This window comes from Orycteropus afer, unplaced genomic scaffold (genome assembly GCF_000298275.1).
Source record: "Orycteropus afer afer isolate SDZICR_OR568_19922 unplaced genomic scaffold, OryAfe1.0 scaffold00598, whole genome shotgun sequence".
Taxonomy (NCBI): Eukaryota; Metazoa; Chordata; class Mammalia; order Tubulidentata; family Orycteropodidae; genus Orycteropus; species Orycteropus afer.
Window position 1 is genome coordinate 1,283,626 of NW_006922185.1, and position 15,251 is coordinate 1,298,876.

Consider the following 15,251-nt stretch of genomic DNA (forward strand, 5'->3'; position numbering starts at 1 on the left):
AACACCCTACACCTGTCAACTCAGCACAGCTCAGAAATTCTGGAAGACGGTGGGCGAGGATCCGCCCAGAACCTGCGGACGCAGCCGCCGCGCAGACCTCGACTCCTGCTGCTTGCCCCTGCCCCTGTCCCTCCTCCTCCCCTGACCCTCCCCCTATCGCCCCTCACCCCTGCACAGCCTCTCCTGCGGGGCTCCCCGGCGCGGTGGACCCGCGGAGAACCGGACCTTCAGGAGCGCTTCCCCGCGCGCTGATCACTCCAGGTAGGAGCGGACTGGGGATACCGAGATCCTGGGGGATCTGAGCTCTAGAGCACACTGAGGGGTCCGAACCTGGGCATTTTTAGAGGGGAAGGTCGCAGCTTTTTTGCCTCTCTGTGGGGAGTTCTGGCGGATCTATTGCCCAGCATTCGGGGCTCCCCGAGTGTGAGCAAGGGCAACCAGGAGGTGGGAAGAAAGCCGCTGGAAAGTCTGGGCGCCTGAAAGACAAAGTCCGGGCGCAAGAGATGGAGCAAAGGGGTTGAGATGGACAAGAGGGGGGCAGAGGAGAACCCCAACAGCATACTCAGAAAAGAATGCCTGGGCCAGCAAGCAGATTGTTCACAATACAGGGTCCACCCAGAACCCCCGTTTGCTTCCTTCCCCCTGAATCCGAGGGAGGGCACTTTTTCACAGTATCTGCTTTTGTTCCTTACCCACCTGCGTGCACAAACATCTGAGTGTGACCCAGAAATTAGTTTGTGTGAACTGGAGTGCATGAAATAGCCACGGTTTCGAGGGGAAAATAGTAACAAAAATTCCTTAGAACTTGTGTGTCTTCTAAGAGTATTGTTTTTAATGCCCTTGACCTTCTGTGATGTTATTAGGCGATTCTGTATTTTAAAATCATTTTTTCTTGAATATTTGGTAAATAGAGGGTGGGGGATGAAAAAATGACAATGGGGAAGAAGAGTTACTCAAGAGGTGTATCCTTCAAACAACAAAGCATCTTTAGTTGTTACAGTAACTTGAAAAAGAACTTGTTGAAAATGTGAAAGTAAGGTGCCTTTGAAATAAATTTTCCTAAAGGTTATTTTTGTTTTTTCCCACAGATGTTTGCATGTCAGATTACTTTTGGAACCATTTCCTGAAGCTTTTTGAAAGGGGGAATAGACGAATGAATGAATAAATGAATGAATGAATGTCCTTTATGATACACTTAAGATATTACTATAATTCTAGGTCAATCAATAAGTTTCAATAAGCAAATACAACCATATTCTTTTTGATTTATTGTGATTACTGAGTTAAGATCATTTAAAAAGATTAATTTTAAACTAAAGAGATTTGTTAACACAAAATGATTAAACTTGTATTTATTTGTTAAACAGAATTTTCAAAATTTTTCTATTTCTTGAAAACTCTAAACCATGTCAAATTGTCAATAAGAATTAGAGTAATGTAGTGGACACTTGTTGGTGACTATTATTTTAACATGTGATTTAAGTATACTCTTTTGTTAGGTGACACAGGATCTCTCGTGAGCCAGCTGTTTTATTCCTGGCTGGCTATGTATTCGTGGCTCTTGGCTGATTTATAATATACTGCTGTGTTTTCTTTAGAAGTCTTAATGAAGTAGCCAGCTGCAGAAGAATCCAGATCCCTACATAAAAATGGCTTTCCATGTGGAAGGATTGATAGCTATCATTGTGTTTTACCTTCTAATTTTGCTCGTTGGAATATGGGCTGCCTGGAGAACCAAAAACAGTGGTAGCACAGAAGAACGCAGTGAAGCCATAATAGTTGGTGGCCGAGATATTGGTTTGCTGGTGGGTGGATTTACTATGACGGGTAAGTTCAGTTACCTTCTGTTCCATGCTGCCTGCCCACTCTGGCTTTTCTGAAAATATTGCATTTGGCAGCAGAGTGGCAAAGCAAATGTTGTTCTTTGTTCTTTGGGGGCTCTTTGGGTTCACTGGTTATATATTTCAAAAATAAATTTGCACTTGTTTGAAACGTTACAAAAAATAAAAATGGATTCAACTCAGTAGTACTTAAACAAAATAATTTTATAATAAATAACTGGACAAAATATGAATGAAACAAGTCTTGGCATCTGGGCTGATTAGTGGATAGAAATAGAAACAAAACGAAGAGATGACTGAAAGTACAAAAGTATCCTACTCTTACAAGTTATGTAACTGTGAATTAATATAATATTCATCATGTTCACTAATACATGCATGAAGTTATGACTTTTAGTTGTCTCAAGTTATAATTGTCAATGAATATTGATCAGTAATAGTTTTTAACCTGAACAAATCAATTTGAGGTCAAAACAATTCCATATTAATTGATGCCTTGTTTTGAGAACTGATTCTCCCATCTAATAAACCAGTTTCCTCATAGGAAGATAATCACATGCAATGAATCCACAGCACTAGGGAGGGAAAAAAAAGATTCCCGGGAAACTTAATATAAAAGGAAAAAAGCTAGGGCGTGTCCTAGTATGACCCTCCGGCCATCATCTGTGGTTCTCTCACACCTAAACCTTTGTGGTTGGAGGTACTGATGTTCTTTTCTCCTTTGCTCTAGAGGTGGCTCCATTTCAGTGGTGGCATGGTGACATGTTTGTTGTTTATATTCTTCTTCTTGGTCATTGAAAAACTAATTCTGAAAAACAATTTTAAATAGTGTCTCTAATCTTATTTGATACCCACTTATTGACAACATATAATTCATTACAAAATTTTAATAAGTTTTTAATCCATACTAATGAGTGATACTGCCTCGGAAACCCAAGGAAGGAGGGGTTGCTATGAGTAGGAGCCAACTCTACAGCACATAACAACACAACAACAACAATGAGAACTCTGAGTATTCATTGGGAAAATAGCCCATTAGACACCGTAGCTAAATTTCAGCCCTGAGGACTACTGAGAAAGGATTCACCCTGTGAATCTATTCCAAACAAGTCTGTGAAGATTGAACACATGTTTTGAATGCCTTAACTTAGGCCTTGAAACCTACAAGGCTCTGGAATATTTTTGTAGGTATAGAATTTCATCTTTCATTTATCACATTTAAATTTATTTAACTCTTTGCCAACTATTACGGTTATAGCTAATCTTTGTAACAGTACTAATGAAAGGCTCTGGGGTTAAGGCAGGATCCCAGGATTACTTGGTTAACCAGGATCGGAGTCAGAACCAAATCAGGTTTCCTGACAGCCAAGCCCGGGGCCATTCTGTGATAGACCATGTGCAGCTTTCGTTCTTTGAAAAGGTGCATTGTCTCTGTAAAGGGTCTTTTCACTCCTCTCTGTTTCTCATTTTCTCTGTATAAAACATATATAGAACAAATGGTACTGTGCAAAATATTTTCTAATTACATTTATGTTTTTCTAATAGTAGAATTAGATGGAAAAGCAGAAAAAAATACAAAAACAATAAACAAAATCAAAATCACTGATATACTTACCACCTACAGACAAACTTACTAAAATGTTGATATAGTTCTTCCTATGCCTTTCCTCTTACTATCCACCTGTTGGCAAACAGAATATACAACTCTGTACCTTCAATTCTCATTTTTCTTTGTAGCACAAGCATTTTTTCTTGCACATTGTATCCAGATGTGATACAGATCTTTGAAGTGGAATTAAATCATTGTGATTATATTCCCGTCACATTTGTTCTATTATCAGAAATTAGAGAAATATAATATGACAACAAAATACAAAAAATGAAAACAAATTAAAATGAACAAAAGCTGTTGACTTAACTCAACAAACTGGTAAAAGAAATAGACTACCCGTGGTATCTGAAAGTATTTTGTTCAGTATAAATTACTATAATATTCTGTTGCTCTAGGATAATGTTATATTTAATTGATCCCTAAATATAATACTCTAGAATTTATCATTTAGAGTGATTTTTTAAAATCTTATAGGCTATTAAAGTCTATAGAAAATATTTTTATTATGATAATAACTTTTTCAAAATATCACGGCCTATCTCAGTTTTTAAAGCTTTCTTTAACCTCATAGAGCTCATAAACAACCTTGGTCACTATCATAATGATTTAAAATCTGAATCAGATGATTTAAACCTTGTCAAATAAATTGACTTAAATAGATTTGATTAAGCGTAGAAGTTGAAAAATGTGTATTCTTAACAAATGCATATAGTTTAAAAATTTTCTTGTTCCCACTCATACAAGACATACAAAGAAGGAGCAAATTCTGACATAGAATGGACTAGAATGATATAAACTGAGACACTTTATTTAATCATAATAAGTAACCAAGTCTTCACTTTTATATTATAATAGTTACAATCATTCAGGCACCAATTTTCTTTTTGAACAAGAGACAAGAGACCTACACAATGAAAAATGATCATTAATAAGCTTTGTGTTTGTAAAACCATCAGACCATTTATTTTGTGCAGTGAGACACTGTTGGTGTGTTAGCAGTTTGAGTGGCCTGGGCAAAAAGATAAAGTCTCAGTACTGTACCTAAAAGAATTCATTTCTTCAGGTTCTAGTTTCACACCCACTGAAAAGCCTTCTTTTTAAAGAAATAAATTTATAAGCTTTTTCAAAACTCAGGATATGTATGGGATTTCAACAGAGTTTAGAATGAGAAAAACAAGTAACAGCATTTGTTACTTGTTAACAACTTATTTAAAAGCTACTGTGAAAATGGGACAAGTTGCTGAATATGTATCTGTCCCTTCAGAACTTTGTATATGTTTTCCATTTAACTGTACTTAAATACCTTTGCAAAGAGGTTTTTTCAAGGTGATCTTTTAAAAATAGTCTCTCTTTTTTTGATTGTATTGGATTGAAAGACATAAACAGAAGCGTTTATCTTAGATAGGTTTTTATATGTATTATTTCTTTGATTTACGATCCAACTATAAGATTTTAGAGAATTCTTTAGAATCAAATTCTATTTAGTCTTATTTAATAACCAAGCTGCTTACCAGTCATAATTTTACACAAATTTTATATAGGGGTAATTTGATTATTTTGACTATAGTTTTAAAAGGATATAAAACGCAAAGATTTAACCTTAGGTTTTTTTTTTTTTTGTTGTTGTTTGTTTGTTTAGCAAGGGCCAAATATTATATGGCTTTCTGGTTTACTCACACGGAAATTGACAAGTGAGTGTAGATTATTCTTGGCCCAATCTTATTTAGCCAAAACTTATTTTCTTTGGTTCCTTTGTTCCTTGAGCTCCCTTCATCTTGCTATTATGCTTCAGAAAATTTATTTCTAAATATCTGAAGAACACATGTTTCTTATTTTCTCTCTACTCTATCAAATACCTACTAAAAGACCCAGATGAGAATGAAGAGTTGGAAATGAGTACAAAGTCAGTATTTCCTATGGTTATGGGTGCTAGTCTAGACCTTACGTGTATTTTGGGTAGTTGAGAAGAGAGAGGGAAAAGCTAATGTAAGAGAGAAGGACACCTAGGAATGGAATTGTCACCTCTCCCCTTCTGTTTTCCTTCCAACAATTTAAGTTAGTAACTGTTGTGATGCAGACCAGATTTCCCAGAATCATTTATCTTCAAAGTTTAAGAAAAGTCTGCATTAATGAAAAGCATACACACATACACAAACACACACAATCACACCACTCCTTGGGGACAATAGTCACGATCAGTGTGAGAGTATCAACACAGAAAACAAAAGGGCATTGAAATAAAGACACTTGTCTGTTATGAGGTCTGGGGTAAAGATGTAGAGTTACTGGTAGTGGAAATAATCATGTAACATATTGTATAATCTCAGATTTTATAATATAATTATAGCATTAACAAGTGTTGATAACTAAATTCATTTCAAAAATATCTACAGCAATGTTAATAAAAATATGTTAGCCACAAATGTACTGTCAAATATTCAACAAGCCACTTATAAAAATGAAAAAAAAAATAAGTGAGTTATTGTTAATAATGTATTTTTTTAACTCAATATATTCTATTTCAACATGCAATCAATACAAAAGCATTATTGACACATTTTATATTAATTTTTCCATATTGAGCCTTTAAAATACATTGTGAATATTATACTTACAAAACATCTCAAATTGGACAAGTTATATTTCAAGTGCTCATAGCTGTTTGAGGCTAGAGGCTACTATATTGGACAGAGCAGGTATAGAGTGTGACAGGTAAGACAGTGTCATTACTGTACTTTTTTTCACTGTATTTCAGCTACCTGGGTTGGAGGAGGTTATATCAATGGAACCGCTGAAGCAGTGTATGTACCAGATTATGGTCTAGCGTGGGCCCAGGCACCAATTGGATATTCTCTTAGTCTGATTTTAGGTAAGTGAAAGTTTAAATCTCAGTGAGTCATTGAGTAAAGCATAAAGCATAAGAGTATAAATAACAAGTGAAATAATAAGTCAAACAATGTGAATAATTCTTGTGGAAAAAGAATGTTCCCAGAAATCTTTAAGTAGCTATTGCCAGAAATTGGTAAGTAGCAGACCACTAATGCTTGGTGGTTTAATTATAAAATACACACAAACACACACACACCCCAAAAAAAAAACCTTTATCCTCTGGCTGTTAGAACACAGAGTTTCTTAGCATAATGTTTTATTTATTTCAAAAATAGTATGAATATATCCTTAAAAACAAATCATATTTGATGATCTTTTTCTCAATCAAGTTAATAAAAGGTCAAAAAATTATGTAATACTTTTATTAGATTCTGAGCTTATTCAAAATGGCTAAATATTATTTTGGGAAGTACAAATGGATCAAAGCATTTTAGTGAATGCTGTTCTGGTCAACATTTTTCAATTTATAGGCTCCTGATATGCCATCTAATTGTTCTTTAGATGCATACGATGTTAAGTGTACTAAGAAATTTATATTCCATTGCTTAATATCTCGTATTTCAAGCTGGTTCCTCAACACATACAGGTGTTCCCCTATATGTGTTCTTTTAAGAAATGATACTATAGTAAAAATGTTGGCAAAGACAATTATGATATTTTTTACTTTCTCAGAAACATTTGTTTAATTTATTTTAGGTGGTCTGTTCTTTGCAAAACCTATGCGTTCCAAGGGATATGTGACAATGCTAGACCCATTTCAGCAGATCTATGGAAAACGCATGGGTGGGCTTCTATTTATCCCTGCCCTAATGGGAGAAATGTTCTGGGCTGCAGCGATCTTCTCTGCCCTGGGTAAGGACCAATGACATTGTTCTGGCTGTGACTCTTTGAAACATCAGATACACAACTTCACTTTCTTCAGCTTTGGCTTCTTAGATTTTTAATTAGAACCATATTCACAGCCATTTTTATATCCATAAAATCTTAACAGAAATTCTGCATTCACCTGCAGTATGGCTACAGAGGTTTAATTTTTTATGTGAATTATATCATTGGAGTGATAACTCTGGGCTATCTCATAATGATGGAAAGTTGCTTTTATAAGTCATACAAGATTTTAAACAAACAATTAATTAAGCCTACTAAAAAGTGTAGTTTATTTAACATAATTTTCCAAAACAATGGTCTATGAGCCAGAAGGGAGAGAGGATACTAATACATGTTCTTTAAAATAAATATCTAAAAATGCATTTTGTATACCCTCTATTCTTCCAATAAATCTCCTTTCTATAGACTAAGAACTTTTACTTCCCACAGCTTTCTTTCTAAAAGCTGTTGTGTTAACTAATATGAAAACATCTGCAAACCAACCTGAACTCCTCTATGAAAAGTATCCTATGTTTTTTAAAAAATAAATTAATATTTATAGAGATATTGGGTTTTTAATAAAATATGTAGTTAAAAACCACATAAAACCAAGTAAATAACCAGTAAAAAAAAACAGTAGTAAATAACACTTCCAGAGAAATGAGCTCTCAACAATTGTCTGCTGAAGGAATGGGTAAATAATATAAACCACATGGTAACATTCTAAACATGAAACAATTCATAAGTTGATATTTTTAAAACACAGTGCTATTGTTTGTAAGTGGGAAAATTAAGTACAGTAAATGATAACAAGAATTTCTCCTCGTATAATATTTTCCCTATCCCTGAGCTACTCCTTACCTCCAATCTAATATTAAAAAAAAAAAAAAAGAAAAACTCATTGTCATTGAATCATTTCTGACTCATAGTGACCCCCATTGTGTTTCAGAGGCTATAAATCTTTATTGAAGTAGATCATCTCATCTTCCTTCCACGGAGCAACTGGTGGATTTCAACTGCTGACCTTCAGGTTAGCAGTCAAGAGCATTATCCACTAAGCCACCAGAGCTCCTTTCAATATTAGTGATCTAATATTAGAGCTGGAGATTTGTTGCTGTTATTGTTGTTCTTGTTAGTTGCCATTGAATCAGCCCAAGAAGTCACTTCCTTCTAATAGTCATCCCTGAACTTGTTGGGTGTTTTTCTAGTAGCCTTCCTTAGGACCTGGTGTTTTTTATTTAGGACTTACTACTTTGTATGGTTATTAGCAACCTTATGCATAACTGAATGAAACATGGCCCTGTCCTGTGCCATCTTCATTATTGGTCTATTGAGGTTCACTATTTGTGACCAGTTGAGAATATTTTAACAAACTGAGGCTATAGAGGCAGATAGGACATGGAGAACCCACTGCGAGGACTACACTGCCTCACTCAGCCACCAAAGTCCCATCTTCTCCCCTACCCCATCCTCTACCCACCCACATCCTGCAAGTTACTCAGCTAAACTCTCAAATACCTCTTTGACCCCCTGTGTTCCCATCAGGCTTCTTCATCACTCCTTTGAGATCCCTCCCTGCCTCTGTCTTGCTTGTACCCTACCATAGACAAGGCTAGGCTACCCCCAGCCTCCCTCAACTTGATTAATACAACATTCTCCCTGCTTACAGTTCTGAGGCCCTCCACTAGTCTCCACATGACAGCCAGACTCATCTTTCTAAAATGCAAGTCTAACCATCTCACTTTTCTGTTTAAAACAAAATATTTTAACAAGGCTCATAAGGCTTTTTATGACCCAGCCTCAATTAGCCCCTCTCATCAATATCTCCTCTCCCACCTGTACAATTCTGTCTTTCAGCATTGTAGCCCCTCTCTCTTGTCTCTGACACTTTGTAGGCCCAGATGCTTTCTGCTTTGCAATCATTTCACCCCTCTTTCTTCTGTCACCATCTGCCTGGCTAACCACTAAATGTTCATCAGATCTTCTCACAGATGTCACTTCCTTCTAATAGTCATCCCTGAACTTGTTGGGTGTTTTTCCAGTAGGCTTCCTTAGGACCTGGTATTTTTTTATATAGGACTTACTACTTTGTATGATTATTAGCCTGTTTGTCTATTTCATGCCCAATTTCCAACCTCACAAAATGGATTATAAACTCCTTGAAGGCATGACTTTACCTTAATGCTTATAGTACTACCACAAATGAGTGAATGAATGAATCCATTATAGCTATCCTGTCTTCCAAAAAGAAGAAGAAAAACAACATCAATGCTGTTTCCTTTCTCCTCAATGTAATCTCATTACATTATAAAGTATTGTATTGTGGAATTTTTAAGAATCTGGTATCATACTGCCTAAGCCACTTGACTGCTAACCAGAAGGCTGGCAGTTCAAACCCATCAGCCACTCTTCAGAAGGAAGGTTGGGCACTCTACTTCCGAAGTGATACCTCCTCAGAACCCAAGGAGGGGTCACTGTGGGTTGGGGCCGTCTCTATGGCACATAACAACAACAACAACAGAGAACGAATTTAGACATTTCAGGGTCTAACCCCCAATAAAGATAAAGTGATGCTTAGGAGAACCTGTCTTGGTTCTTGGATTTCTAGCCCATTTGCAAAATTCAGAAACAAGATATTTTAGTAAAATCATGGGAGATCTTCAGGCTCAAAATGAGTAAGAATCTACTCCATGGCAGTGGGTTTGGTTTATTTTTGTTTTTTTCAGAGTTGTTCCTCCTTCGTTAACATAAATTCAATGCTTCCTAAGGTTCCTATCCAGTCTTTCAAGTTGCTGTTGTCAGTTGGATCCCATATTCTTAAGAGAATAATGCTCAAGGAAGGCATTTTTTACTCTTTAAGCTAAACAATTATTCAATGTTAAGAAGATTTTATGGGATATTTTTGGTTTGAGGTTTAAAGATTATCTCAAGGCAATAATATCAAGGATTCATCCACCCTCTATAGCTCTAGAAAGTCTAGAGTCCATGAGCATTTGAAATTCTGTTCTGCATTTCCCCCTTTTTGATAGGGATTCTTATATGGAGTCTTTGATCAAAATGTTCAGTAATGGTAGCTGGGCACCATCCAGTTCTTCTGATCTCATGGCAAAGGAGGCAGTTGTTCATGGAAGCAATTAACCACACTTCCATATCCTCTTCTATTCCTAACTCTCGTTGTTCCGTCTTTTGTTCTAGGTGAATAGGACCAATTATTGTGCCTTGGATGGTTGCTTGTAAGCTTTTAAGATCCCAGGCATGATGTAATGAACTAGAAGGCAGAACAGAAGCACTAAATAGCTTATTAGGCCAATTAACTGGGTTGTCTCAAGAAACTATGACCCTAAACCTCCAAAACAAGGAACCAAATCCCATGAGGTATTTAGCTGTCTATGAGCAGCCTCAGCAGCTACTCTTTTTTTGTCACTGTTGTAATATATCTATCACATAACTTTTTACAGGTGTACAACTTATTAACAGCAAATATAATAATGAAGTGTACAACTTTTCCCTTAATCAACATTATTTTTCCATTAACATTAACCCCCCTTTTCCCTCTCCCTCCTATCCCTGGTAGCCACTAATAAACTTTGGTCTCTATAAAAAAAAAAAAAAAAAAACTCTACCTTTTGATGAGAGGGAAATCCAAACCATGCTGAATGTTGAGTTCCTTCTAGAAGATCAACAAAGTTGGAAGTTCATCTCCTTCCCTGGGGAGATATGTCAGTGTTTTGGCATCCAGTCACTTATGTACATATTATTCCCCATCTCTTCTTACAAATGGAAATAACAAGCTTAAGTCTACAATCAGACTTCAAGTGGTCAGAACAAAAGTAAGATAATCTACTTCTGTGTTATATATTGTAGAGTGTAAATGCATCTTCTAGCTCCAGAATTGCTGTCAGAAAAGGCCTTTATAATATCAGCTATTAGGTTGTACTTACTTCCTTTCCTTTCCCTCTCCAATCCCCCAAATAATCTTCTCTTACTTTCTTGTTCCCAAAGTGTACAAGAAAGTAATTTGGGTGTGTGGTGGTTAGTTTGTGTGTCAACTTGGCTAGGCCTGATTGAGTGGCTGGGCAGCAGAATATAGTTATTCCCCATGGTGAGATTGGTAATTAACTCCATGGTGGAATCTATTGAAGCAGCTGAGTAGCTGCTTTGGGTATGTGGTCTGCTTCCTGTATATAAGAAACAGCTTTGGGAATGGTCTCTAGTTTATGGCATGCTTGAACCCTGCATGTAGCCGTATCGTTGTTCAGCAACCTGCCATGCTCTGCTGACCTTGGGACTTTCAATGGACTTGAATTAATGGCTTGCCATGTGGTTTGGTAATGTCAGCAATGTGCTTTATTACTTGTCAACCTTGGGCTTGTCAGTGTCAGCAGCCAGCAACTGAGTGAAGAAAGGCCTCCAGCTTCAGTTGGCCAGGAGCAGGAGGCAGAGCTTAAGGCCAAGGCTGAGGGGCTTTCACCAAGCCCCTAGAGCCTGGCACTTTGAACTCGGACTTAAAGCCTCCAAACTGTAAGAGAATAAACTCCTGTTTCTTCAATCCATCCCATTTGTGGTATATTCTTGTCAGAGCAGCACTAGGTAACCAGAACAGGGTGTGGTAAAGAAGAGAAATTGCTAGTTATAAAATACAATTGTAATAACTCAGTGCAAAATGCTGCACTTTCCCAGTGCTACATAATAATACTCAGCAACTACCACTGCTCTTATATCCTAATGAAATTATGTGTAAAATTACACCTCCCTTCTCACCTTGAACTCATTAGCTAAGAAGCAATGGGAATTTATTTGCCATTGGTTTCAACACCAGAAAAATTTTATTTTAAGAATAAACTACCTGCTGAGGTATTAAGAAAAGAGTAGGTTGAATAACTAACAGAAAATGCAAAATGTTCACTGTCACTGAATAAAGATTAATTTATGTAACAAAGTCATGAAGGGAGAATAGAAGGAATAAGCCAACACTTGTAAATATAAATATTAAATATTAAACATAATAGCTAAACTTTGAACTCTGTTGCAATTGCCTATGTTTGTATGTGTGTTTCTGTATCTGTGTGTATATTTCAATATATATGTAAAACATGTTAATATCTATGCACGCATGAGCGCACTAACACATCAAGGAACAGATATGAAATCTATACTCTGGTAAGAAAAGTGTGAGTGTATATGAAATCTATACTCTGGTAAGAAAAGTGTGAGTGTATTTTGATATTAACACCTATGTTTTCTTCAGAATGTATTAACTGGACATAAGAACAGAAAAGATTCACTACCATATTACTATGAATATGCATAGGAAATGTAGGAGAGACTTAAATTATCTACTTAATATAAATAAATAACATCATTATAACTTTTTAAAGAAATTTATATTTACAGGTATAACAGGTCAAATTTGGTGAATTTTTCACACCTTCCAACTTTACTTACAGTATATTTATTTACATGACTGGGTAAGTTGGCTAATATTTTACAGCAAATTTGGAAATATAACTAATTTTACTCACTACAGTTTATTTAATTGCTTATGAAACATTTTAGAAATATATCACATTTTAAGAGCACTTTCTAGTATTTCATTGGATTCTCACAATATCCCTAAGACAGGTGAGAAAATAAACAAGTGGGTGAATTCTCTAAAATCACTTGAGTTACAACCACATGGCAGAGTCTACTAGTACCCCAAATATTTGAGATGCTCTGGTGGTGTAGTGCCTAAGGCACTTGACTGCTAGCCAGAAGTTTGGAGGTTCAAACCCACCAGCCACTCCTCGGAAGGAAGGTTGGGCAATCTACTTCCGTAGTGATACTGCCTCAGAAACCCAAGGAGGGGTCGCTATGAGTCAGGTCCAGCTCAACAGCAATGAGTTGAGTAGTCCATTGTTGTTTCTTGTATAATATATAACCTCCCTACTCTTTGAACGTCCAGGATTAATAGACTTTTGAGTAATTTGTGGAAAATTAATTAGTATTCAAAGAGGAGAGGGCAATCATTGAACTTTCTATAATTCATGGGATATGATGTGGAATTGTTTTTAAAATGGAGAACTATACTGAGAGAAGAATGGTAATAAGTTGAAACTAAGCTTTCAACATAAAGTAAAGTATTTGAGGGGAAAATAAATACAAAAGCATAAGACAACCTGCTAAATACCTATATAACAACAATTCAGTCAATTATCCAAACTCACTTACAATTATTTGTCCTCTTTCTTTCATCTTCATTCTCCAACTCCTTACCAGGTTTTTCTGTTCAATTGGTTTTCACTCAAGAAAGAAATTTAGTTTTATTACTAAAGCAAAAACAATTTAAAAAATTATATATTTCTATCTTAGATCAATTATTGTTATCTAAGATAAAGGATTTTCATCTCTTGTGGGTTGCATATGTTATTGGTGTGCTAGTTGAGAAGTGGTAGTGGAGGGTAAGACAGTTAACTACAATTGATGGTACAAAAAATTACAAAATTGCTAGCATATGTATTAGCATTTTTATCATTTATGCATTTAATAATAAGAAAAATAAACTATTTATCTTTTGAGAACAATGGAAAAAGCGTTTGTAGAAGCAATAGGTGAATTTTGAATTGACAGTCCAAGAACCACAGTGGTTCAAACTGTCCTGAGTGTAATATTCTTGTTGGAAATATAGACACCTACAAATATGACAAACAAATTCATTGTAAGAGAAAAATAAAGTTGTTTCTAAGACAGGTTTAAAATTTTGATGATGAGAATTACTTAAAAATATGGTATTCAGAAATAGGGCTCTTCAGGATACTGGTGTCTTATCAACAGAACTGACATGTTCCATGTCATGTTCTGGGAGATTGGATGGTGCGGAGAATAGCCAGGGGCAATGTGTCCCTGGGGTTCAGGATCACCAAATATGTGTGTGGAGGTGCTATTGTTGATGCTGGAACAGTGTTCTTACAAGACAAGAGCAATGGCACCAATGGCATGGCACCCCAGCCTGGCAGTCGTACAACTGGCTGGCCACATGCCGTCCATCCCAAGATTGCTTTCAACAAGGTAGTCTCAGAGCCATCTTTTATATCCCAGTGAAGTCCAGGTGGTAATTTCAATTATTCTACCTTGAACTAATCTTTAAGTGTAAGCATACTTTTAATCCTCTATGGTAGCTATGTCTACTGTGCCTCTGGAGAGTCCCCTTGCTGTTACCACAGGAACCTGTTTTTAAAGTCCTTTTGCCTGTCAACAGAGCAAAATGTTCTTCTCTGAGCAGTTTACAGTTTCCATATTCTACCTCTGTTGTGCACCCTAGGAAGACATATTATAATGGCCCAGCAAAACACTTAATGGCTTTTTAGCTGCCTCTTGTTAGAAGCCATTTGTGTCCTTAAGGATACTGCCAGTGTTAGACTATACAATAATCAAGTAAGCACAGGCCTACTTGGGCTTACTTACTAATCTGTAGTGAGCAATTTCAGCATATCAAATATTGTGTTCCTAGGAATGGCTGGCATCTCTCTTTCTCCCATTCCAACAACACTTTCCTATAGAATCAAAGCATCTTTTCAAATTTAGAGTATCCGGTAAGCATGAGTAAGCACAGGCTTACTTGTGCTCACTTACTAATCTGTAGTGAACAATTTTACATGGGTTTCAAAGAGGAGGTGTAAACATATTTTCACCACCTCTTTGAAATCCATGTGAAATTGTTCATTACAGATTAGTGAGTGAGCACAAGCAAGCCCATGTTTACCTTGCTTATTGAGAAGTCAGTCTGCCCCTGGATAACCATATTCCACTGAGTAAATAAAACTGGGTGATCTTTCATGAATTTTAAAGAGAAAAGGTTGATATATACAATTTACCAATTTTAGATTTTACTTCTATAAATTTGTCTTAAACCTTTGATATCATTTGTCACCTATCAAAGATTACCAAGAGATAGAGTGAGTGCAAAAAAGCAGATACATATTAATTGCAAAATGTGGAAATGGGTAATCTGCTGACAATAAACACTTTTATTTCTTATGGTGAGTTTATGTTGTATATATTTT

At 36.1% G+C, this 15,251-nt stretch overlaps 1 protein-coding gene across 1 annotated transcript in view; it reads left to right on the forward strand.

Moving 5' to 3' along the window:
- The first annotated feature begins 1,649 nt into the window (after positions 1-1,649).
- Positions 1,650-15,251, forward strand: part of SLC5A7 (solute carrier family 5 member 7) — a 31,455-nt gene continuing 17,853 nt past the window's right edge. Inside the window, exons 1-3 of the mRNA XM_007956284.2 lie at positions 1,650-1,827; positions 6,209-6,322; positions 7,039-7,194. Coding sequence (XP_007954475.1) covers positions 1,650-1,827; positions 6,209-6,322; positions 7,039-7,194 — 448 coding nt within the window. The remainder of the gene's footprint in view (positions 1,828-6,208; positions 6,323-7,038; positions 7,195-15,251) is intronic.